Raw genomic sequence first — 24,906 nt, 5'->3', positions numbered from 1 at the left:
AGTCACCCACACACATCTTTTTTTATCAGGAAGTTAAAGTTTTCCACAAGTTCCCTTTTGTACCCTTGGCCAGAACCGGGTCACTGTCCACTCCTAAACCAATCACGGACAAGGCCAATGGGTCCCCGTGGTCAGTGAAGAGCAATCAGGGCCAGCCCTCGAGTCCTGTGCCTTCTCCTACCAGGCCACCCCGCCCACAGAGCAAACGGGGCTCCTGGGTAAGCTGCCCCAGTGCCAGCCATTTTCCTTAACCTTCCTCCACACTGTGACAGCCACTGTATTAGTTATCTACTGCTGTGTAACAAATTGTCCCCAAACGTAGGCACTTCTAACAACAAAGTTGTTACAAGTTTTCTGTGGGTCGGGAATCTGCCTCAGCCTCCAGGCCTCACATAGGCTGCAATCAAGGTGTTGGCAGAGCTGTGGTCTCATGTGAAGGCTCGACTGTGGGAGGAGCCACCTGCCAGTTCACTCGTGTGGCTGTTGGCAGGATTCAGCTCCTTGCTGGACGTGCTGCTCAGCTCCATGTCACGTGGGCCTCTCCATAGGACAGCTCACAACATGGCAGCCGGCTTCATCAGAGTGGGAGAGAGAGAGAAGTCCTTTGCAGCCTAACTTTGGAAGTGACATCCCATTGCTTGTCTCATGTTGCATTGGTTAGAAGCCAGTCGCCATGTCCAGCCCACATCAGGAGGAGGAGGTTACACAAGGGCCTGGACACCAGGCAGAGAGCATTGAGGGCAGTCTTGGGGACTCCCTAACTTTGGTGACATTCCCTTTAGTTTCAAATTGCTGCCCTAGCTCTGAGGCGTACAGGCCTTTGGTTTGTGAGCCTGTGTCATTTTTGCCTGCCTTGTCCACTGGAACAAATGCATTGGAACTGAGTGACAACAGAGCGCAATTCAGCATCAGAAATAAGGTGAAAAGATGATCCAGCTACAGCTTTCCGAGGACTCCACCAATGATTTTTATCAAAAGGAAATGGGGGTTTTGTGTCGAAAATGAAAAGTCAAGCATTTGAGAAACCCTGGCCTACACAACATGACACTATACACAAAACCCAATTCTGAGTGTATTAAAGATTTAAGTATGGAAAGCAAAACTATGAAGATTTTAGAAGTTAATGTGGCAGAATAGCTTCATGACCTTGGCACCAGGAAACAATTCTAAACAAGACACAAAAAGCATGAAAGGAACCTATAGGAAACGATGATCAACTCCATCAAAATGAAGACCCTCAGTCCATTGAAAGACACTGTAAAGGGGGTGAAATGACAAGCCAATATTGGGAGAAGAGATTTGCAACACACAGCCAAGACAGGACTAGTATCTGTAACGAACTCTGAATCAATAGGAGAGAACCACACAGACACTTCCTGACCGAAAACTTGATGGCTCATAAACATATGAAAAGATGTTCACCCCTCTGGGTAATCAGAGAATTGAAAAGGAGAACCACTGCGAGATCATATGCCTGGGAGCCCGGCAGCCATGTGGGACCCCGTCTTTCCACCTCGCATCTTCCACCTCAGGGTCCAAGATGCTGCTCCAGTTGGCAGTAAGCGGAAAAGGCCAGAGGAGGGCAAATCCCTTCCCTGCAGGCGAGACCGAGAGGCTGTGACCATCGCTCCCGCTAGGGGTCCTTAGACCAGAACCTACTGACTGCAGGCGCCTAGCTGCAAAGGGTGCTGGGAAATGCACCCTTCCTTCTGCCATTTTCCCAACTACAGTTACAGTTCCTAAAGAAGGAGGAGAATGGTTACTGGGGCAAAACTAGAAGTTTCTGCAACCCAATCTCTCTCCCAAACCCATCCATCTAGCAGTCAATGAACTTTTTCTGTAAAGAGCCAAATAGTCAACATCTTAGGCTTTGCAGGCCATACAGTTTCTGACACAAGTATTCAACTCTGCCCCTGGAGCATGAGAGCAGCCACACGCCAGCGAGTGGCATGCTGTGTGCCAAGAGAACTGTACTTGGAAATACAAGCAGGTATGGTCAAATCAATCCTCGTACGCCCGTGTTCACAGCAGCACTGTTCACAACAGCCGAGGGTTGGAAACACCAAGGTGTCCATCGGTGGATGATGGATGAACGCAACGTGGTCCCTCCCGACTGTGGACTGTTAGCCTCACAAAGGAATGAACCTCTGATACACGCTACAACATGGATGAACCTCGCAAGCATGCTGAGTGAGAGAAGCCAGACACATAAGACCACATAGTGTGTGATTCCATCTATATAAAATGTCCACAGTGGGAGACAGATGGCAGATTAGTGGTGGCCAGGGGCTGGGGGAGGGGGACAGGGAGCGACTGCTCAGGGGGGACGGGGTTTCCTTTTAGAGTGATGGAATGTTCTGGCACTAGATAGACATGATAATTGCACAATGTAATGAATGTATTAAATGTCACTGAGTTGAACAATTTAGTTGGTTAGTTTGATGTTATGTGAATTTCACTTCAATAAACAAATAATTTAATTGAAAAAGAATTGAAGCCACTAGGAAAACAGTATGGGAGTTCCTCAAGAACTTAAACACAGAACGACCACATGATCCAGCAATATATTTCTGGGTATAGACCCAAAAGAAATGAAAGCACATATGGAACAGATTTTTGCCTACCCGTGTTGAAGAGCCAAAAGGTGGAAGGAGCCCAGGCGTCCACGGAAGGATGCTGGATAAACACAATGTGGTGCAGACACCCAACGGGATACTATTCAGTCTTAAGAAGGAAAGACATTCTGACACGAGCTATGGTGGGAGGAACCGTGAGGACATTATGCTCAGTGACGTAAGCCAGACACAAAAGGACAAACACTGTGTGATCCCACTTATACGAGGCCCATAGAGGAGTCACACTCGCAGAGACAGAAGGCAGGACTGAGGGCGCCAGGGGCTGAAGGAGGGGAGTGAATGTTTTAAGGGGACAGAGTCTCAGTTTGGGACGATGAGCAAGTTCTGGAGACGGATGGTGGGGACGGCTGCGCAACCACGTGAATGGCCCTAATGCCCCAGGATCGCACACTTTAATACGGCTAATTTATGTTGTCTGAATTCACCTCAATTACAAAAAACCAGACCAGGTGGCTGCTCAGATTTGGCCCATGGGCGGCAGTTTGACACCTCTGACCTCATCCACTCTCGTCGGCCTCCCCTCCTGCGTCTCCTTACTTCTCTCAGCCTCAGGCTGAACTCCAGCACCATCCTCAAGCTCGCCCCACCCTCCGCTCTCGCCACCAGCCCCAAGTCGACCCTAATCCCCCCCATGTCCCCTTGCCTCCTCATCATGCCACCTGCCAATGCGGCTGGATCACCCGTGGACATCACCAAGTGCACGGTAGTTTCCTGGAGAGTGTAACATAATTACGTGATTGGCAATCTAGGTGAGATAACATTTCAATTACACGACTTCTTATATTGCATTATAATTACTCTGCTCCTAATACTGCAATTACATATAGTGGTTTCCGTGATTATGCATCCTACAATTACACGCTTGTTCTGAGCATTACCATAATGTGCAGTAATAAACAAGGGACAAGTGGTGGGTTGACATCAGCGCCCTCCCCAAGCCAACTCCTTTCCAGGCAGAGGCTGGAAAGCTGCAGCCGTGCCCTCAGACTTCCCCGAGGCTGGGCGCTCACGGTCCCCCGGCCAGAGGCGCCTGTGGTAGGTCGGGAGGCGGAGGGACCGGAGCTGTCTCGGGTTTTGCTTCCCTTTCGCTCTGCCAGCAGCCAGGTGTGGAAACACCTGGCGTTTTGGAATTCACGTCCCCGTGCCCAGCGGCCAGCTTGGTGGGCAATGAGAAGCAGTCGTGGAGGTGGAGGCAGCGTCCTGTCCCTGGACTGCGGATCCAGGGTGTGGGCCCAAAGTGAGAAGCTTCGAGGACTCCTGACTCCCCGCCTTCCTCGACTGGCCGGGTGGGAGCCTCAGTTCCCTGGTGAGGTAGTTCGGTCCCGCTCCTCTGCACTGGGAGTTGGCAAACTACAGCCCTGGGCCAAATCTGGCCCACTGCCTGTTTCTGTAAATAAAGTCTCATTGGCACACAGCCAGGCTCATTCTCCCATTCGACTCAGTCCGCGGCTGCTTTCACACTACGACAGCAGAGCTGGGTCGTTGTGAATTTCCTGTATGGAACCCCTTTCTGTCAAAGGACTTCGGGTGGCTTCTGTTTCCTGCCTTGATCCTGACTGATACGCTACGTCATGATACATAATAAATTATGATACCTCCATAGAGCCAGACACAATTGCAGCCAGGACGAACGTCGTGGACTGAATAATGTCCCCACCAAAGGTGCCCACCTACTGTTGCCCAGAACCTGTGAGTATTACTTCAAATGGCAAAAGGAACATTCCAGGTGGAATAAGGATCTTGAGATGATGGGAGATTACTCTGGATTATTCTAGTGGGTTCTTACTGTGATCAGTCACAAGGGTCCTTGTAAGAGGGGTGAAAAGGTCAGATGAAGCAGTAGATGAGACGATGGAAGCAAGAGTTGGAGGGAGGCAGGAAGGGCCCGTGAGCCCAGGAGCGCCAGCAGCCTCCAGAAGCTGGGAAAGGCAGGGACACGGAGTCCCCCTCGATCCTGCAGAAGGACCCAGCCCCTACGCCAGGACCAGGACCGTAGCCCAGCGGGACTGATTTCAGACTCCGGCCCCCAGAAACACACGGGAGTAAACCTGCGTCGTTCTAAACTTCCAAGTGTGTGGAAACTTGTTCCTGCAGCCATAGACGATGAACCGATGGACCCGCTGAAGGGTTTTCCCATCAACACCAATCACTTTCCAATGACAAACAACAGATTAACCACATGAAGGCAAGAAACACACGCACTGTGTGTGTGTGTGTGTGTGTGTGTGTGTGTGTGTGGAATGTTCTAGAGGGAAGGACTCGGCTCTCCGCGGTTCGGAGAGCGAAGGAAAGACGGTTGTTAGGTGACTGGCGGGACAAGCGGAGCGGCACTCAGGTCCCGGGCCCCCAGCTCCTGACTCCTCCGTCGGGAGGCGGAGCCCGAGAGCCGGGGCCGCGGCGGAGGCGTTCGCAGCAGACGTCCCTTCACTTCCTTCCACGAGGACGGCCCTCTGGGGACCGCTGTCCCGGGGTCCCCGACGTCGTCTTCCGGGGCGCGGGCCGGTCTGCCACCGCCCGGGCCGAGCGCCCCCCGGCTTCTGCGCCCGCGACGCCGGCAGCACCCGCCCGTCCGCACAGCCAGGAGCGCGGACACCGCCGCACGGCCCGAGGGACGGAGCCGCGCGCTGAGCTCGGCGAGCCTCCGGGGCCCGGCCGGGACCGGCGAGAACGCCGCCGGGGCCTCCGCGGACGCGCGGGCGCCGCCCCCCCAGCGTCCCGGCCGCGGCCGGAGCCCCCACGGCCCGCCCGAGCGCGAGCCGCCCAGAGCCCCGCGCGTCCGCCGCGCGCGTTAAGTTTAGAAGAAAATTGCAGCAGGAGCGGGTGTGACCTGACCCCAGGCCACGCATGGAAAATGCGCTGGGGGAGCCGTTTCCAGCGGCTCATGTGACACGATCCTCCTTTTGAACATGTGTGTATGTTTGCACCATGCAAACGGTAAGACCGGAAGGTTTGTCACCAAAACGGTAGTTGCTGTCCCTGAGGACGCGACCCCACTCCGCTCTCCGTTTGCTGGGCTGGGTGCTCTGTTCGCCCACGAGCACCGCGCACCGCGGCGGGATGGTGGAAATGCGTGCGCACCGCCGGCCGGAGGACCGCGACAAGCCTCGAGTGTCCGCCAGAGATCCGACCGCGCCCGGGCGCGGACAGACGGACTCCTCACCCCGCCCCTGCGGGGACAGACGCCCCCAACCCCGGCCCGGGGCGCGGACAGACGCCCTCCCCTTCCACCCACCCGCCCCCAGCCCGGCCCGGGTGCGACCCACTGAGGCGCCCGCTCCGCTCAGTCCCCGGGTCCCTGCGCCAGCTGCTCGCGGGCGCCCCCCGCAGGGCTCCTTCGCTCCAGGTCTCGGGTCCCCACCCCGCCCGGGGCTTCCTGGGTCGCCTCCTGGAGGACTCCCGCGCCCTCGAATCCTATCTTGGGGTGTTTTCTGAAGACTCCAAACCTTGGCAGCCCCTCCTCGTTGCAGGGACCCCGCAGGCGGAGGGAGGGGGCCGTCTGACGGGGCGGCCGGGAAAGCGGGGCTCCCACTAGCCCCCCACGCTCACCCCACTGGCGGCTTCTCTCCAGCCCCGTTCCCGCCCGCCTCGGCCGGCAGCAGGGGTGGGAGTGGGAGGCACGTGGGGGCGCGCAGAGCACTGGACCGAGAAGACAACCCAGACTGACGTCAAAATTAACCAGGAACATTTAATAAAAAAATAGGCGAGTCATCTAGGACCCGGCCCGGCGAGCAGTGACCCTTAAAAGAGCGAAGCCCGGCCGGCCGGCTCCGACATTCATCCCGCTGAAGGCACAGCAAGTCCTGCGGCCTGTGCTGGGGACACTGCCGAGGCCATGGGCGGCCCGGACACGTGAGGCCGCCACAGGCTCGGACAGAGGAGCCCCTGAGCAGCCCCAGAGCACAGCTGAGACGCAGGCCGGGAAGTCAAGCCCACGGTCGGAGTGGGGACGGGAGCCCCAGCCCCCATCTTCATCCCTCGCCCCCTCCAGGGGGGCTGGGTCCAGGGGGCTCGCATGAGGCCGTGTGGTCGCTGGGACCCACCACTGCCCCTGGCGAGGGAAGTCACCCCCCTCCTGGGTGGTGGCAAGATGTTGTCTGCACACAGCTCAGGTGACTGGGGAACGAGGGAGAACAGAACTCAGTCAGCTTTTCTCCAACCCCACTGGGGGTCCATGAGGTCTGGTACACAGTAGGCCTTCAATCAATGCCTGCTGCATGAAGAAATGAAAGGACTCGTCATGTTCATCTCTGTGGCCCAGCACGTGGGTGAGGAACGCTGAGTGAGCACTGGCAGTGTTTTGTGTCACTAACGCCTGGTGCACACTCAGTGTTCTTCAGACGTGTGGGGCAGAAACCAATTAGACCAAGAAGCACCTTGTTTCCTTCCATCCCCAACTCTGAGCTCAGCTCCCAGCACACAGCAGGCACTCAATAAGTGCAGAGTCAATAAGAACTTGTCTTTGCATCACAGGTACCAGGTACATGATAGGTGCTCAACGGGTTTGAATAAATGTTAAAATGTCTTGTTTATCTCAATATTCCCCAAGCCTGGAGTGGTGCTCCATATACAGTAGGCACTCAATAAATACCTGAATTAATTTAAAAAATGAATGCATACACTAGTGCCTGACTCTTGGGGGAAGCAATAAATGCCTGATGACTGAATCAATCAGTGACTGAGGGGATAAGAACGCGTCATTTGCTGCCAAAGCACAGGAAACCGGTACACAGTAAATGCTTGAAAAGTTTCGAGCGCACGAAGAGCTGAACGATGGATTGCTCCCACCCAATGCCCCGGTGCCGAGCCCTGTTCCTGGCATACAGTAGGCACTCCATTAATGCTGCCTGCGTGCATGTGATTGCTGAGCGAAAACGGGCAGGCCGCCGCCCTGCCTGGAGAGCCCTCGTGGCCTGCCAGGGCTCCACAGGGGCCCCGCTGTCCCTGGTGAGCAGGCAGAGGCCGGGCCTGGGGCGGCCGCCCCTCAGAGCTCATCACGGGCCGCGCTGTCCAGCGGCGACTGCAGCACATCTGAGTTCTTGGCCTCGCGGCTCAGGGCCTGCTGCTCCCGCATCTTCTGGGATTTGGCACGGTCCCAGTCGGTCTTGACATGCTCGTTGTCCCACACGACCGAGGTCTCTGTGTCACTCACATACCCATCGTCCCCCGTGTAGTGTGTGGGGTAGACGAGCAGGGGCTCCACGGAGAAGGCGTGCAGGTTGCGGGGGGAGAAGTGGCTCTTGTACTCGGACCTGGGGGGAGGGGGCCGTGAGGGGTGGCAGTCCCTCCCCCTGGGGAAGGGACAGATGGAAGGACAAGTGGCCAGAGGAAAAGACCCCTCCCCGGGGTCTGGGAGCCCCGCCCCACCCAGGACAGCCACTCAGCGAGACCCCAGCCCGCCTGCCCGTGGCCCTCACACTGGGTGCTTGTCGAACATGACGGGCAGGAACTCATCGACGGGCAGCATCTTGGCGAGCGGCTGGGCGGCCAGCAGCTTGCGGGCGCCTTGCTGGGAGAGCACGTAAGCCAGCGTCCAGTAGGAGTAGTCGGCCTCCACCAGGTTCCTCACTCGGGGCACGGCCTTCTCAGGGCGCTCCACTTGCATGCGCTTCCGGCCCACATAGCTGGGGTGCAGAATGGGGGCACTGTCACCCTCCTGCTCACCAGAGAACACTAATCCAGAAAGCCAGGGATCCAGGGAGCCGCTGGCCCTGGGGTGGGAGTGGGTGGGGCGGGTTTGGAGAGCAATGAGGAGGCTGGTGTGGCTGGACCGGGAGGATGACAGGGTCTGGGGCCCACAGGGAAGAGAGTAGGTTTTTACCATGGGCACTAGGGAGCCATGGGAGGATTTGGAGCTGGGGAGAGTAGGATACCTATAACATTTTCTGAGGCTGTGCCACAAGGCAAGAGAGTGGGGCTGAGGGGGACGCTGCTCTGGGTTCAGGGGGCTGTGGGGCAGTAGAGCAAGGGGGATGGATATGGTGAGCAGTCAAGAATGAAAGGGTACAGCTACTATTCATATTACTAGCATGGTCCAGAGTCTGGGGCCTAGAACCTGGATCGCAGTCCTGCACACAGGAGGGGGAGAAAGAGGGCGGGAGGAAAGGCGAGAAGGACAGAGGGAGAGAGAGGGAGAGAACAAACCAACCCCCCTATAAGGAGATTCTAAAGTACTCTTGCAGAAATATGCTGGCCACACCCCACCTGGGGCTGGTCTAAGACCCAAGCTTCTTGACTACGCCCCACACTCAGCCACCCCCAGCTTCTGACCACGCTCCCAAGCGCTGACTACAGCTACCCAAGCTCCCCAGCCACGCCCCACTCCCTACAGAACCCCCTCAAGTCTCCAGGCCCTGACGAACCCGCCCCCCACAGCTGGGTCCATAAACTGACCTACCCCACAGGCCTTAGGCCAAGCCCCATGCACTGACTGCTCTCAGGTCCAGGACCACGGAGCGCCTCACACAGGCCACATGCCAGTCCTCCTAGCATACCCCCAAGAGCTGGCCCAACCCATTAACCTGCAGACGCCCTCAGACCTATAGGGTCTCGGCCACACCCCCAAGCCCCCCCATACGCACATGAGGTCCCAGTCCAGACCCTCCCGGTCCACATCCCGCATGAGGTTCATCAGGCGCCTCTTGAAGAAGATCTCAAAGCGCAGGTCGTCCTCAAACACCAGCGACTTCTGCAGCCCCCGGTCGACGACCTGAGGGAGGACACCCGCCCAGGCCCGGGGAGATCAAGGCTCGGCCCTGAAGCCGGCTCTGCCTAAAGGCTCTGGGGCAGCAGGAAAGAAGCAAACGCACCCCTCCCCCACCACTTTCTGGATCCACCTCCTCCACACTTGGCTAGACGCCCCAACCTGGCCTGGCTGCTTCCCCACCCCGGGGCCAGGGCCTGGGCTGTGTCTTTGACACAGAACGCCCTCCTTCAAGTAGCAGCAGGCAGGCTCCCTCTCACCTCAGCTCAAATGTCATCCACCCAAGAGATCCTCCCTGACCACCATCCAAATATGCCAGCTGAGGACAATTCATAGCCCTGGGGCCTCTCCTGTAGACACAGCTCACTTATTTCATTGTAGTTTATTTCTTTGTGGTTTATCATCACTCTCCCCACCTTGCGGGGCTGTGAGCCCCCTATTGGGGGTGGGGGGGTCTCTCTTGGTGGCTGTTGTCCCCAGCACCAGCCCTGGTGCACAGTAGGTGCTTGGCAAATGTTCCCTGAATGAATGAACTTGAGAATCTTCATGACTGCCCCCCTGAGACTGTGACTCTGTCATCTGGGGAAACTGAGGCTCAGACTGGGAAGTGCCTTCCTTGCTCACAGGGCTCACCCCTCTAAGAGGCAGGGCCAGACCTGAACTAGGGTTCCCCCAGCTCCAGGGCCACCTGGACACCACAACCTCTGCCCCATGCTATCCACCATGAATCTCAGGAAAGGAGGGCAGGGGAGCCCCTCCCCACACACCCTCCCACCCCGCAGCCAGATGCCGCATCTGGCCTCACACCTGACAGCCCCAAGTTCAAATCCCAGCCTGACGTCTTCATTCATCACAGCCTCTCCCTCCAAGGGTGGCTCACGAGCCCCCAGGCTGACAGGTACCAATGAGTGGGGTCCATGATGGCTAACGTCACCAAGACTGTTACTTCTATTAGCAAGCATTGAGCACAGAGCCCAGGCTCCAAGGACACTGGACAACAGCTGGGCATGAGGAGGCCTCAGACCCCACCTATTCCAGGAACTGGGCTCCCCGCCCCGTCCCCAGGCTGCTTGCACAACGGCACAGTGGGGGACAGCAGCTCCCCTGCCCAGGGGTCCGGGCACGGGCCGGGGAAGGATGCGCTGAAGAGGCCGTCCCGCTGCGAGTCTGGAAGCCCGCGTGGGGCGCAGGCAACTCCCTCCCTGAGCCGTAAGGAGGCTGAGGGCCCCACCCCGCCAGACCCACCTCCTTCCAGATGTTGTAGTGGCTGAGGAAGCAGCCCAGCTCCCCCTTGGTGAGGGGCCGCCCGTGGTAGGGGTCCCGGTAGCCAGGCAGCATCTGGATGCCCAGCGCCTCCACCTGGCTGGTGTTCATGGCCCTGGAAGGGCAAAGGAGGGGTCGGCGGGAGACCACCCTCGAGTCCACCATCAGCGTTCCCCTCTGGCTGAGCCGCCAACTCCGTCTCCCGCTGTTAGCACCCCTGCTGGACCCCACGAAGCCAGGTCTGCCAGGGCGGGGTCCACCTGAGCGCACGTCGGCCAGCCCCTCTAGGGTCGGACTCCCCTCCCCTCCCCTCCACGGTGCCACCAGCACAGTCCACGCCCAGGTGTGGAGCCACCCCTCCCACCGAGGCGGGACTCACTTGCCGTCCACAGCCTCCACCAGCCGGCACTCGATCTCCTGCGCCCTCAGCGCCTCCAGCATGCGTGTCCGCCGGTCCTGCCGTCGCTTCAGGTTGATCATGAAGACCTGCGGCCCAGAGACTCCGTCAGACCCACGGGCCAGCGCATCACCCCACCCCCCGGAAGGCCTGGCCCACCTCATCAAAGCCCATCTTGTCAGGCATCTTGGTGGGCACTGAGATGAACCGGGAGGGCTCCACTGGTGGATGTTTCACTGTGGGGCAGAGAGAAGCCAAGGGGTCAGTGGGGTTACAGGGGGGCTCCAGCCTCTTTCCAGTGCCCCATCCACAGCCCCTCCTTGGCTCCATAGCACCCCAAGCTCCTCAGCCTGTGTTGGAGACCCTGCCTGACCTGGCCGCACCTACAACGCCCGTGCTAGTCTCCCCCCTACGCCTACTCATTCTGGCTGCTGGTACCCCAAACTCACCCATTCCAACCTCAGGACCTTTGCACAGGCTGGGCCTCTGCCAGGAACACCCTTCCTTCCTCCCCCTGAATTCTCAGCTAAGAGGCCTCTTGATGAGGGCAGGGGAGCCTCCTAATGTCCTAGGCTGAGCCGGGTACCTCCTCCATCAAACCCCTCGCCTTGCTGTCCCAACTCCCTGGCTCCCTGTCCATCTCCCCTCAGCCTCCCAGGACAGATGCTAGGTCTGCCCACTCACACTGGGTCCCCAGTACCCAACACAGGGCTCAGCCACAGCAGGCGCTCAATAATTACTCAGCATGAACACAGAAATGATGGTGAGCTGTGTGGCTTGGAATGACGGCCTCCTCTATAAATGGGCTAATAAACCTCTCAGAGGTTTCACAAAAAGATGCCGTGAAATCACACGTTGTTATGGGTTGAACTGTGTCCCCTAAAAAGGTATGTTGGTGTCCCAACCCACACAACCTCAGAACACAACCTTATCTGGAAAGAGGGTCTTTACAAAGGTGGTCAAGTCAAAAGGAGCTCGAGCTCATCAGGGTGGGCCCGAATCCAACAGGGCTGGGGTCCTTAGAAAAATGGGGAATTTGGATGCAGAGACACACACAGAGGGAAGACGGCATGAAGACATGTCATGGCCGTGGGACCGCAGTGACGTGTCTACAAGCCAAGGGACACCAAGATTTCAGAGTGCTCATGGTGTGTCGCCCTTGTAGCTGCCGTGAGCAATGCTCAGGCCACAGCCCGGGGCCTGGCTTGGCACGTCTCTGATGGTTTGCTGAGAAGGACTGGATCCACACGTGAACATGGCCTGGCAAGGTCCCTGCCTGCCCACCAGGGTGGCCCCGAGAAGCCCAGCACGACGGTGAGTGTGGCAGCCGCCTCGCCAAGGACGAAGGCTCAGGTGAGCTCGAGGGACAGACTCCAGCCCTCTGTCTGGGAGAGGCCTGGGCAGCCCTGGCCTTCCCCAGGGACACCATAGCCTGGGGCCTCCTCCCACCCAGAACCCTTCCCAGCTCCCGACCCCCCGGGCTCTCTTTGGAGAAGCCGGAGAACCCAGGCCAAGGCTTTGGGATCCGAAGACTCGAGTTCAAATGCCAGGTGCCCTTTCCCTCCTCTGTCTGAGCCTCTGCCCACACTGGTGGGGGGTGTGGACAGCCACAGTACCAGGCTGTGGGGTGGAGGGTCCCTTCTCCCTTCGTCAGTTCCGGGAGAATGGGGCACATCAGGCATCCTGAAGGAGCAGAGCAATGCTGCCTTCCCAGAGGCCCGGGTCACAGCGACAACCCTCAGACCCATCACGGGGTGAAAAACTGAATGTGCCCAAAGAGAGGCCTGGCCGGGGCCCCCCGCTCCTGGCGGTGGGAGCCCTCAGAACGTCCTGCCTGATAAGAGCGTCTGTTTGAAACCAACGCACAGACAGAGACCAGACCAGTGGTTATGGGATGGGGAGGGGGTGGTGGGGGTGAAGGGATAACGGGGCACGTGTACGGTGACGGCAACTAGATTTGGAGAACACGATCCAGTCTACACATCAGTCGAAATGTAATGATGTACACTGGACACCTACAGAACGCTATAAACTAAGGAGACCTCAATTTTTAAAAAAAGACTATCTTTGTTTGCCTGGGGCCTTGGGTCACACTGGGTGGTCTATGTCAACAGTGTGATTTCGGGTGGGGGTCTTGGGTCATGTCTTTTCAGCTCCCCTCTGTAGGGGGTGGAGACGAAGGTCAGCCATGCAGGCAGTCAGCCGGGTCCACCTCTGTGAGCCCCCATAAAAACCCTGGACACCGAGGCCTGGGGAGCATCCCTGGTGGCAGTACACCATGCGTGCGGTCACACATTGGTGCTGGAGGAAGTAAGCGCTGTCCCCATGACTCCATGGGGAGGGGACAAGCAGAAGCTCCGTGCATGGAGCTCTCCTGGATGCCGCCCCATGCACCTCGTCCCTTTGCTGACTGCAATCTGGCCCTTCTGCTGTAACAAACCCTAACTGCATGCACAACAGCTTCAGTGAGTTCTGAGAGCTTTCAGCAAATTATCAAACCTGAGCTGGGGCTCAGAGACCCTGAGCCTGCGACGGGGGTGAGAAGTGAGGGTGACCTCACGGACGTTCCTAACCTCGCGCACAATAATGCATGTGCAGAACCTCTCACACGCAGGTATGGAACTCATTGCAACTCTGGGAAAAATGAGAAACGCGCTCCATGTCCCTCAGGAGGAGAGAGAAAGCGACATAGTAAAGTGACGTGGGACACAGCCAAGAGGGGATAAATCTGTGGTTGAAAGTCCCCATGGACTACTACGCGGCAGGCAAGGGAGCAAGCCACAGCCGCACACGGCAGCCGGTGATGGCAGAGACAGGATGCTGAGCGGAAGATGCCGCACACGAGTGGCACAAGGTGCAAGTCCTCTGACACGAAGCACCAGACGGGCAGAACCCGTCCGCCAACGCAATTGGGACAGCGCAAGCCCAGGGGAAGCCAGGGCCTGGCCTGGAGCTGACGAGGAGGTTGTAAACAACCATGCCGCCCATCACCCATCCCTACCGTGTGCCCTAACACTCGACACACAGGATTCACAGTGAGCTGGGTTTATGGGGCCATTGGCAAAGATGCCCATCGTCCGTGAGCAGGTGGGGCGGGACGCAGCTGCAGGTCCCTGGACGCAGGGCCCATCACTCCGAGCTTTGCTGCAAGTCTGAAATTTCACTGCGAGAAACGTTTCTGCAGACGTGAAAAATCACGAGCACAGCCCGGTCCGGGGCCCACACGTGCATGGGAGAGAAAAGGCGGTTTTCACACGGACCGTGAGGCAGTCTCTGCACAAGCGCCTGAAACCCCCGAGCCTGCTGTCCACCTGTGTGCTCTGCCCTGGCCCCGAGACAGGAGAACATCCCCGCCTCCGTCGTGCCTGAGCTGTGACAGTGGCGTGAACAGCAGCCCCACGGGACATAACAGAAGCACACGTGAAGATGCGAGCTAGGAAACTGGCAGCTGCAGCCGCACTCCTCTGGGCCTGGCCGCTGGGTCTGGGGGCCACAGGCAGGGACCCGCCCTCGTGACTGCGGCCCAGGGCTGCAGCTGGGCTGGGGCCTACGTGTAACAAGTGCTCAGGGGCTGCCCCGAGACAGAGGGCAGGGTGCCATTCCATACTCAGCCACCAGAGGGAAACACACACACACACACACACACACACGCACATACACACACACAGAACCTTCTAGAAGCAGTTAAGAGTGGGAAACAGCCCCAGCAGAGGCCTGGCCCTCCCGGCCCCTCCCCATGGGCGCTGCCTCACAGCTCGGCCAGGACTGAGTGTCTGTTGCTCCCCAGCCAGCCGGGGGGCGGGGGGCAGCCCTCCTCCCACAACCTGGGCGCGCTGCCCAGGGGCCCACCAGAGGGACAGCTGCCAGTTTAATAGTTTATGGATCTATTTACACGGTATCAGAAGAACAGAGACTTGCACTTGTGGTAAAAATACATAGTTTCCTTTTTAAAATAAATATATTCAAGCGGAAAAAAGAGGCGTCTGCTCAAGATAAATATTAAATAAACAGTGGGCCTGAGGGTTGGAAACGGCACTTGAGGATTCCTCAGTGACGACCGCCCTCCCGCCCTGCTCCCCAGCCTCCAGGCCCCCCCGGACTGCCCTGGGGAAAAGGCCTGCCCGCCCAGCTCAGCCCCCTGCTGCCACACCCACCTCACCCGTTTCCAGAGCCCACGGCCACCAGCCTCCCGGCCTGTGCACGAGCTGCTCCCTTGGGCTGCAGGCCTCTTTCTGGCTAACACCTACTCACCCTGCACCTTAATGCCACCTCCCCCAGGAAACCCACCCTGACTGCCCCAAGCACACCATGCATAGGTACTTGCAAAGCCAGTGCTCCATGAGAGCAGGATAATGGTCCACCCTATTCCCGCCAGATCCCCAGTGCCCAGCCAAGGGACGGGCAGCCAGTTGACAGCTGTGAGGGTGCCCAGCGAGGGGGTGGCGCGGGCGGACTCACCCATGACCTCCAGCTGCACGTGCAGGAAGCTCTCGGCCTCGTCCTGGAGGGTGCTGTGCGCCCGCAGCGGCACGGGCAGGAAGCCGTACACCTCCCTGTTGCACGCGTACATCTGCACCTCTGCACGGGAGAGCGTGGTCAGAGCCGGCACGCACGCGAGGCCCACAGGGCCAGGGGCGCAGAGGGGCCGCCAGACACCCGGCCAACGGCGGGACTGGCGCCCTCTGGGCCCATAGGGCTCGTGACGGCGGACAGCCCAACCCTCGAAGAGGCGCCCTTACGTGGGGCAGGGGACACAGTGCCCGTGAGGTCGGTAGCGCCACCTCCGCCTGCGTTTGTCCTTCTCCAGACGGCTTACATCCTTACAACAAGGACGCATCATTTTTTAAAGTGCAAAACCCAACGGAAATGATTTTCATGTTAATTGGCTAACTTCTCCTGGAAAGAGCCGGATGGGGACCATCTTTAGCCTGCGGGCACCAGTGTCCGTTTCAGCAGCCAGGTCTGCCGCTGGGACGCAGCAGCCCTGGACCACGCTTACGTGGTGGGCCTGGCTGTGTGTGACGAAACTTTACCTATACACACTGAAATTTGAATTTCAGATAATTTTCAGATGTCGTAAGATATTATTCTTCATTTTTTTCTAACCACTTAAAAACGTAAAAACCATTCTGAGCTTGTAGTCATACAAAAACAGATGGTAGGCTAGATTTTGCCCCAGGCCATAGTTTGCCAACCTCTGGCTTAAAATAAATGACAGGTCAGCATATGGCTGTGTTCTCTTTCTTTTTAAAACTTTCTTTCCCCTAATTATCTGATTAAAATATGCTCAACTACAGAAAACGGGGAGAGTATAGAAAAATGTTGAGATGGAAATAACCTTTAAGAAATAGGTCTTAAAGATCTGGGGAGTAAGGCAACCAGCAAAGCTAGGGCTGCAGAGAGACTAGGTTCTGGAGACGGCATCCAAACACCTGGATACAGCCACACCTGAAGCCATCCCTGCACCCTGAAGTTTTGGTTCTGTGAACCTTCTGTGGGTTGTTTGAACATGCTCAGCACAGGTCCCAACAAACCAGCCAGACGATGCCCCCATGATGGCAAAGCCCCTGTGGGCTCACCTGCCTGCTTGCAGGAGAAGGCAAAAACGATGATGTCGTCGAAGGACCAGGTGTAGTCCGGGTGGGGAGGGTAGAACGCCAAGTTCCTGGAGGCCGCCTTCCGCAGGTCGATGAGGAACGTCGAGTGCACCATGGGCACTGCGAAGCAGCCGCGGCGCTCGCGCTTGCGAATGGGGATGTATGCAGGCGTGCGCCTGTAGTAGCCCTGTGCGGAGGGAGTGGAGTTCTGCACGGGCCCGGACGGCGAGGCTGGAGGCCCGGACGGCAGGCGCTGGGAACACGGGAGAGAAGCCCGGGCGCCAGCCTCTGGCTGCGGCGGCACTTCCTGAGCCCCGGGCTCTGGCGCGGCCAGTCGTCTGCCCCAGAGCCGCAGCGACGGGCCGTGGCAGGTCGGCAAAGGGAGACGGCCCCCCCTGCAGACCCAGCCAGAACTGCGGGCCAGACGGGCAGCGTCTGAGGGAGGAAATCAGACAGCTGCAACAGGGCCTGACACTCGCCACCCTGCGATTTACACGGACAGTGAACACCAGAGTGGCTTCAAGGAAGCAGCGGGTCTTGCAGAAGAGAAGTTTTGAAAGCTTCTGGAACAATCTAGCATTGGCCTCTCTTCCTTGTTCCTTTACAAATTGGCACTGTCAGCGCATAACATTTAGATTTATGCTACATATTTTAAGACATAGAAAACACTGAACTGCTCACTTTAAAATGGTGAATCTTATGCTATGTGAATCACACGTCAAGTTACAACAAAGACAGGAGGAGACAGGCTGGGGCAGCGTCCTGGCTCCAACCACTGACCCCGTCCTCTAGCATGGCCCCTGCTCCAGCACCCACCCCTTCCCTCCCCCTGGCTTTGCCTGCAACCCCACCCCCAACCCTGGAGACGGACTTGTGGCCCAGGCCTGGTCAATCAGAGCCCGGCATGTTCCTGGCGTCAATAATTGGTTCAGGGGTAAGAGGAGACGCCAAGGCCAAATCAGAGAGGATTCTGGCTGCATGCTGCTGGGATCGTTCCCCAGGAGTCTGAAAATGAAGCCACCCAAGGGATGGAGGAAGACAACACTGCTGTTTGAATACCTGGATCAAGCCTTGCTTGAAGTCCTACCACTTCCTAACTGTGTGGGCTTAAGCAAGTCACTTCCTCTCTCTGTGTTTCTGTTCCTGCCTCAGTAATGGGGTTGGGGTCGGGGGGAGATAACACAATCATGGACCCTCCCTCAAGGAGCTGCTGAAGGATTATCACGATGGTGGTGTAACATGTTCACCATGAGGCACTGTGAGGCTAAGTTAGACTCCAGCCACCGCCCCTACTTGCTCGGCCCAGTCCCCCCACTGCCGGGCCCCACCCGATGCCGGCAGCCCCCTGACCTGGGAAGTCATCCCACACCAGAAGTTGGAGTAGGCGGCCCGGGAATCCAGCATGGGGGCCACCACCGTCTTGTTCTCAGCGATGAGCAGGGACAGCGTGTCGGGGTTGAGGATCAGGTTGTCTGCGTCCACGAACTGCAAAACATGCGACACGGCATCAGCACCAGCCACCGGAGGGATGTGGGGGGCGGAGGTCAGCGTCCTGGGGGTCCGGGCACCCTGAGCAGTGCCGGGGGCCCCAGGGCGATGCCCAGCCCCTCCACCGACGGCACTGCCCTCAGCAATGAGCCAACCGTGGTGTACACAGGAAACACACTCGAGGAAGAGGAGGGAAGGGCCACACGGACCCAAGTGGGCCGCAGACACGGCGCTGGCGACAGCCTGCACGGGGTGGTGGGTGCGCCACATGGCTCTGTCCATGGGAGCTTCTAAAACGGCGGCGCTGCTAGAGGAGGCCGGGTGGGGCAGGCCCGCCTCTGTGGGGTGGCTGGAGGAACACACTGCTTTTCCAGGTGAGTCAGATGCCAATAAAGTTCGTAAAAATAGGATCTTTACATGAGGCTCTTTTCTTTTTCTTTAACACCTTGAATGTTGGGGTAAATAGATGATAGCTTGTTTACTGCCACCTTGAAGGAAATTCACCAACCCATTAACAGCCTCCCCGGGAGGGGGTGCCTGCAGGCTTCCCCACAACCGTGTCACCAATCCCATCCAGAAAGGCCAACCGGGATGTTTGTGGTCATGCTGTTTGTCACACGACCTTGGGGATGACCTGGAGTCTCGCAGCAGCGGCTCAGCTAGAGAAAGCCTGGCCCGCCCCGCTGCGGAATGGCGGCCTGGCACACGGTCCCATCTCCACAAGACATCCAGGACGGGCACCCGGGAATCATGCACAGAAAGCGGCTAGGTAAGGACACGCCTGTCGACCGGGACGTGAGCACCAGCCAGCCTGGCACAAAACCGCTGGGAAGGCGCGCTTTACTGCATCTGGTCCACAGACAGGGTTCCTGTTACCCACGTGGTATTTTCAGAACACCTGAATCACTTACACACAACACCAAAAACGAGAAGTCCGGCCTCCTCCAGCAAGACGGGACGGCGCTCCCCGTGGCAGCCACAGCGGGAGACGGGAGGCAGCCGCCCCAGGCCAAGCCACGCGCTGCGGAGTGTCCCTGCCCGGCCCCTGCGGCCCTCTGGACATACATGCAGTGAAAACAGCACAAGAGTCTGGCGGCTCCTCAAAGAGTTAAACACGGAGCTCCCGGACCCAGCGCCTCCACCCGGGGGAGAGACACGAGAGAACCGGCAACAGCGACTCCAACAGATGTCTGGCCACCACGGCCACACGGGCAGCGAGCCAGGCATCCACTGACAGATGACGGATGCACGAAACGTGGGCCATCCACACAACGGAACAACACTCAGCCACAAAAGGACGAGGCCTGACCCGTGCCGCCGCGTGGATGGCCCTCGAAAGCCTGGAGCTGGGGGAAAAGCCGGCCCAGAGGCGACGGCGGGCGAGCCCGTCCCTCCGAAGCGTCCAGCACAGGCACGCCTGCAGCGAGAGGCAGCACATCGGTGGTCTGTGGGCTCGGGGAGGGGCTGGGGGGGCCGGGGCTCCTTCCAGTGTGATGGAAACTAGTTCTGGAACTAGCAGAGGGGGTGGTGGCCCAACGTGACAAACGCGCCAAATGCCGCAAACATCCACCGGAAAACGGTTACTGTCACGTTACGCAAACTGCACCTCAAGTAAAACACACAAAAAACACCCAGAAAGTGAGTCTCTCTGGGAGATAAGACTGCAAAGTTTGGGCTTGTTTTCCTTTCCTAAGCTCCTTATTTTTTCTTGTATATTTTCTTACAAGTAACACCCGTAGTGTTTATAAAGAGAGGCCTTTTAAATAAGAATTTGAAAACATTAGGCAAACGATTTCACACCCCCCTGTGGATTTCCAGAGCCCCGGTCACCACACTGCAGCGTGTGTCACAGCTGCTTTGAGTCTGGAGCCAACACCTTGAGCTGCACCCACATTTGCTGAGGGAAGGAGGTGGGGACCAGGCACCGTCAGTCCATGGAGCACACCCCACGGAGGCGGATCGGCAACCCGGGAGGGGCCAGCCCGCCTCCGTGCCTCCCTGGTTCCCAGGCCCCAGCCCACCCTCCCCAAGCCTCCACTTTCCCATCTGCAAAATTCCGAGGAGGCGGCGGCGGCAGCCCACAGGCCCCAGGGAGAGCATGTTCCCTCCTCCCTCCTTCCGGGAGGCGGCTCCATCCTCCCCACTGGCTCTGGCAGGACGTGGGGACCTCCAAGCACCCTCCCAGCTGGTCCCCAAGCAGGGCCTACCCCCTTGGACTCAGAACACATCCTGAGCCCACAGGCCATTCCCACAGCCCCCGCCCAGGCCTGCACCCTGGCTTCCTGCTGCCCCACTCCGGCCCCAACCAGCCTGCTCCCCACGGCAGGCACAGGGCCTTCGGAAACTCACAGATCAGAATACGGGCCTCCCGGCTCACACTCACTGTGGCCCCCACTACCCTCACGGTGGAAGCCAAACCCCTCCCTCAGCCTGTGTCGTCTGCCCCCACCCACCACTTTGGCATCATCCTCTCCGTCACCCACTCAATCACTCCATTCCAGCCAACTGGCCTCCTCGCCAGGCCCAGAACGCCCCGAGTCGCTCCCTGCTCGTCCCTCTACCCCAGACACTGTCCCCCAGCACCCCCAAGGCTCTTTTGCTCCTTCAGGTCTCTGCCAGGGTCCCCTGCTAATGGAGGCACCCCCAGTCTGCTCACTCAACACCCCGGCCTGGTTATGCCAGCTGTCGTGGGCTGAATGGTGGTCCCCCAAGAAGATACGCTGAAGTGCTGACCCCGGGAGCCTATGGCTGTGACCTCATTTGGAAATAAGTCTTTGCAAACGTCACGAAGACCTAAGTTAAGATGTGGTCACGCTGGACTAGGGTGGGCCTTGAACCCAATGACCGGTGACCTCAGAAGAGCAGAAGAGACACAGAGAGGAGCCGTGTGACCAGAGCAGAGCCTGGGTGACGTGCCCACAAGCCAAGGGCGCCTGAGTCCCTAGAAGCTGGAGGAGGCCAGGAAGGACCCCGCAGAGCCTCTGGAGGGAGCCCTGCGACATGTGTGCTTCACACTTCCAGCCTCCAGAATGAACTGCCCGTGTTTCAAGCCCCCGTTTCAAGCCCCCGTGTGTGGTACTTGTCACGGCGGCCCCAGGACACTGATAAGCCATCAGCTGCCTTTCTATAGTCTCCTCCTGGCGCCAGCTGCCTTCCGCTACTTCCTCACTCAGTTCTGCTGGCTTTCTGGTCACGCCACCTTCCCTGGGGCACTCGGAGGCGGGGCTCAGCCTGTGCTGGCCCTCACCGTGTCCCCAGGTCCCACAGCAGGAGGGCCCCGGGAAGGACCTGCAGATGTATGCTGACTGACAGATAAAGGAGGCGCAGACGCGAGTTCGGGGCCTGGCGCTGCCAGGCTGGCGTTACTGCGTTCAACCTCCACGGGAGCAGCCGCGACACTGCCCTCCCCACCCGCACGAGGGAGACGTCCACGGGGGGTGGAGGGGTCACGGGCTGAGGGGCTCGCAGAAGGCCCGCGGGCACGCAGCCCAACACTACTGCGCTCAAGCCTCGACGTCCCCTCCTCCCAGAGGCAGCGCCAGCCCGGGGAGGAAGCGAAAGTCAGGCCTCAGCAGTTCGCCTCCGATGCCCTCACCCGACCCCTCCTCCAACGTCTCCGAGTGACCCAAGGGGCGACATCGTGGGACAGGCAGGGACAGCGACAAAGGTGGAGATGACACAAGTGTCCGACCCCCAGGTGACTGGGGACACAACCTGATGACCGAGAACCCAGGCAGCCCAGCAGCCCTCCAGCAGCCAGCTGTGTCACCTCTGACAGCTCCCTCCCCTCTCAGAGCCTCAGTCTACCCCTCTGTAAAATGGGGTCAAGGATGCTCCCTATGTCCTGCCGCCCGGCCTTCCCTCGGGCACCGCAGGCCTCCAGCCCCGGAACTCACCAGGATGTAATCAGCCCACATGTCCCGGGCCGACTTCAGGGCCGCCTGGCGCAGCTTCATGACATGCTCGTAGCGGGAGTCGGACCAGTGCTTGGGGCCCTCCTCGTCTGGGTAGGACCTGCGGAGAGGCAGCCGTGATGGGGGGGTGTCAGAGGGGGCTTCCTGGAGGAGGGGATCTGTAAGCTGGATCTGAAGGCTGGGAAGGAGCAAGAGGAGACAACAGGAGGAGGGGGTGTCCCGGCAGGGGTACGAAGGTACAGAGGTCCCCAGTGCTTCCTGCCCAAAGGTAGGAGAGCCCGAGGCAATCTGTAGGGTGGAGAGAAGGCTCAGCAATCAGAACGAGGGGGAGCAAGGGGCCGCAAAGGCCACTCCAGGCCACCTGAGGGGCACGGGGAGCCAGGGGAGAGGAGAAACTCTGGGGCCTGTCTTCCCGGACTCAGCAGCTGGTCGGGGCAGCGAGGGGGACAGGAATAAACCCAGACAGAGTGAAAGGAGCCCGGTGGGCACTGCCTGGGGTCTCCCGGGGAAGCTGGCGGCAGAGCCGGTGCGGAGGCAGCACTGGGTGGCCACCAGAAAGACCAGGAGAGGGAACTCCAGGTGGAGGGCAGGCCCGGGCCAACAGTCTGGAAGGGGATCACGGCCGCTGGTGAAGCTGAGGGAGGTGACAGGAGCCAGGTGGCAACAAGGACTGCAGAGCCCTGGGCTGCGAGCTGGGGTTCTGCCCAGAACCACAGGCAGTCGTGGCGGGGGAGGTGGGGTGTAGCCAGTCCCACTGGGCACTCACCTGGGCTCCTCCGCCGGCCGCCACTCCACAGAATGGTACAGACTCTTCACGGCCACGAGCCACTCCCGCAGCACAGCTGACGTGTTGTCTGAGTTGTGGTCTGTGGCCACCCTGTCGGTGGAGGGGGACAGTGAGCAAGGTTGGGGAGACTGAGGCCAGAAGGGGCAGCCGCCATGCAACCTGGGCTCTGAACCCGGCTCGGCCGCCGAGGCCAGAAGGGGCAGCCGCCATGCAACGTGGGCTCCGAACCTGGCTCAGCCGCCATCAGCTACACAACCCTGGGCAAGATGCTTCCCCTCCCCGTGCCTGTTCCCTCATCTGTTCCCTGGGGTGAGAGCAAGGCCCACTTCACTCCATCGGCACAGGCAGAGGGAATTAAACAAGCTAATTTCGGAAAAACACATTAGACACTATTAGTACCACTAAGCATCTAGGCTCTTACAACCAAGTTCGGCACTAAGTACATGCGATTTAATAAAAATACATAAATATCATACACCTCTGCCCCACCTTTCTCAATTCTCTCCTATGAGCAACACCACCTTATAGTAGGCTGTGATCATTCATTCATTCAACAAACATTTCTTAAGCACCAACTGTGTACTTAGATTATCCAAGCTGAGGAATCTCAGGAAGAGGGAAGAGGGACATTTGGGAGTCTAGTTTGACCATGGAGCCAAGAGCTATTCTCCCAAATGAATTGTTACTAAGTCGACAAGGACAGCAGTGATGACAGTAATAATAACCACGGCACCAAGTCCGTGATGCCAGACACAAGGGCTTCACACCCGTTAACTGGTTAATCTTCAGAGACAAACCAACTGGAGTTACATTAATACCCCCATTTTCCAGATGAGGAAACTGAGGCAGGAGGTGGGAAGTCATCCATCGGACATGTTCATGGCTCTGCCCCATCCTCCTTCCAGGAAGGACCCAGTTACCCCCTCGGATCCAGGCCCACTGGGGTCACGGGGCAGGGGACCAAGGCGGCAGCAAGGGCAGAAAGACTTTTAGTTAGGGGAAGCAGACAGCGGCCGAGGCAAGGCCCCAGGGCGCTCAGGCGCCCCTTCTTTGGAGCTGTGTGTGCTCCGCAGGGGGCAGGCGCCAGCCAGCAGGGCAGCGGCCGACACAGCCGAAAGGGCCGGGGCGGCGGGCAGGGCGCGGCCGGGGCGGCGGCGGGCGGCGGGCGGTGGGCAGGGCGCGGGCCGGGGGGCGGCGGCGGCGGACGGCGGAGGGCTGGCAGGGCGCGGGCCGGGGCGGCGGGCTCACCACAGCGCCGTGCGCTCCCGCGGGTGCCGCAGCCGCTCGATGGCGCCCAGGGTGGCGGGCAGCGCGTGGGCCGCGTTGCGCGCCAGCAGCGCGATGAGCACGCGCGGCGCCTGCAGCGGCGACTCGGGGCTCCAGCGCTCCTCGGGGAAGTAGGCGGCGGCGCCCGGCGGGCCCCCCAGCGGCGGCAGCGCCAGCAGCAGCAGCAGCAGCGACGCCGCGAGCGGCCGCCAGCGCCGCCGGCACGAGCGTAGGGACGCCGCCATCGCGCCACGCGTCGCCTTTAAGCAGCCTTTTCTGCCGGCTGGCGCGGACCGCGCCTTAAAGGGGCTGTCGGGGCCCCGCCCCTGCCGTGAGCCTTAAAGGGGAGGAGAACGCCTGACAGGAACCAGCCGTCAGGGCCCGCCTCCGGACGGCCTTAAAGGCACAGAGCGCTCGGAACCCTTCAACGGGACGCGGGTCCGTGCCTTAAAGGTCTCAGGGCTCAGAATGTGCCCTGCCTCCGGGCGACTGCTCTCGCAGGGACCCCCCCCCCCCCCGATTCGCCGCCCAACTTCCATGTGTGTAAGACCTGGGCTGTGTCCAGCAGGCGGACCTGGGTAGTTAAGACCTAGTTCGGGACTTGAAAGATCTGAGCCTCAGTTTCCTTGGCTGCAACATGGGTTTTAGTGTCCTGGTTCCCGACCCCGCTGAGATGTCCTCGGGGATGGCTGGGTGTTAAGCACGCGGGCCCCGGAGTCTCCAGACCTGGCTTCAGATCCAGCCCCCGCCTGGGCTCGCTGTTTGAGCCTCAATTCCTCTGTCTGTAAAATGCGGTCATAACCCGCCGAGCAGGGCTGGTGTGAAGGTGGAGCCGGATGAAGCTTGTAGTGCGGAGCA

The 24,906-nt window shown here is 59.2% G+C and overlaps 1 protein-coding gene across 1 annotated transcript; it reads right to left on the bottom strand.

The window, feature by feature from the left end:
* Nucleotides 1–6,301: 6,301 nt before the first annotated feature.
* COLGALT1 (collagen beta(1-O)galactosyltransferase 1) lies at nt 6,302–24,407 on the bottom strand. Its single transcript, XM_023625418.2, has 12 exons — nt 24,031–24,407; nt 22,762–22,872; nt 21,978–22,095; nt 17,944–18,078; nt 16,576–16,780; nt 15,455–15,574; nt 11,156–11,232; nt 10,979–11,085; nt 10,582–10,714; nt 9,215–9,342; nt 8,051–8,257; nt 6,302–7,885 (listed from the first exon to the last, which is right to left on the bottom strand). Exons 1-12 carry the CDS (start codon nt 24,291–24,293, stop codon nt 7,618–7,620), a joined length of 1,872 nt encoding a protein of 623 aa, XP_023481186.1. The 5' UTR covers nt 24,294–24,407; the 3' UTR covers nt 6,302–7,617.
* Nucleotides 24,408–24,906: the final 499 nt, after the last annotated feature.

This window comes from Equus caballus, chromosome 21 (genome assembly GCF_041296265.1).
Source record: "Equus caballus isolate H_3958 breed thoroughbred chromosome 21, TB-T2T, whole genome shotgun sequence".
Taxonomy (NCBI): Eukaryota; Metazoa; Chordata; class Mammalia; order Perissodactyla; family Equidae; genus Equus; species Equus caballus.
This window is presented reverse-complemented; position numbering and strand designations above follow the sequence as displayed.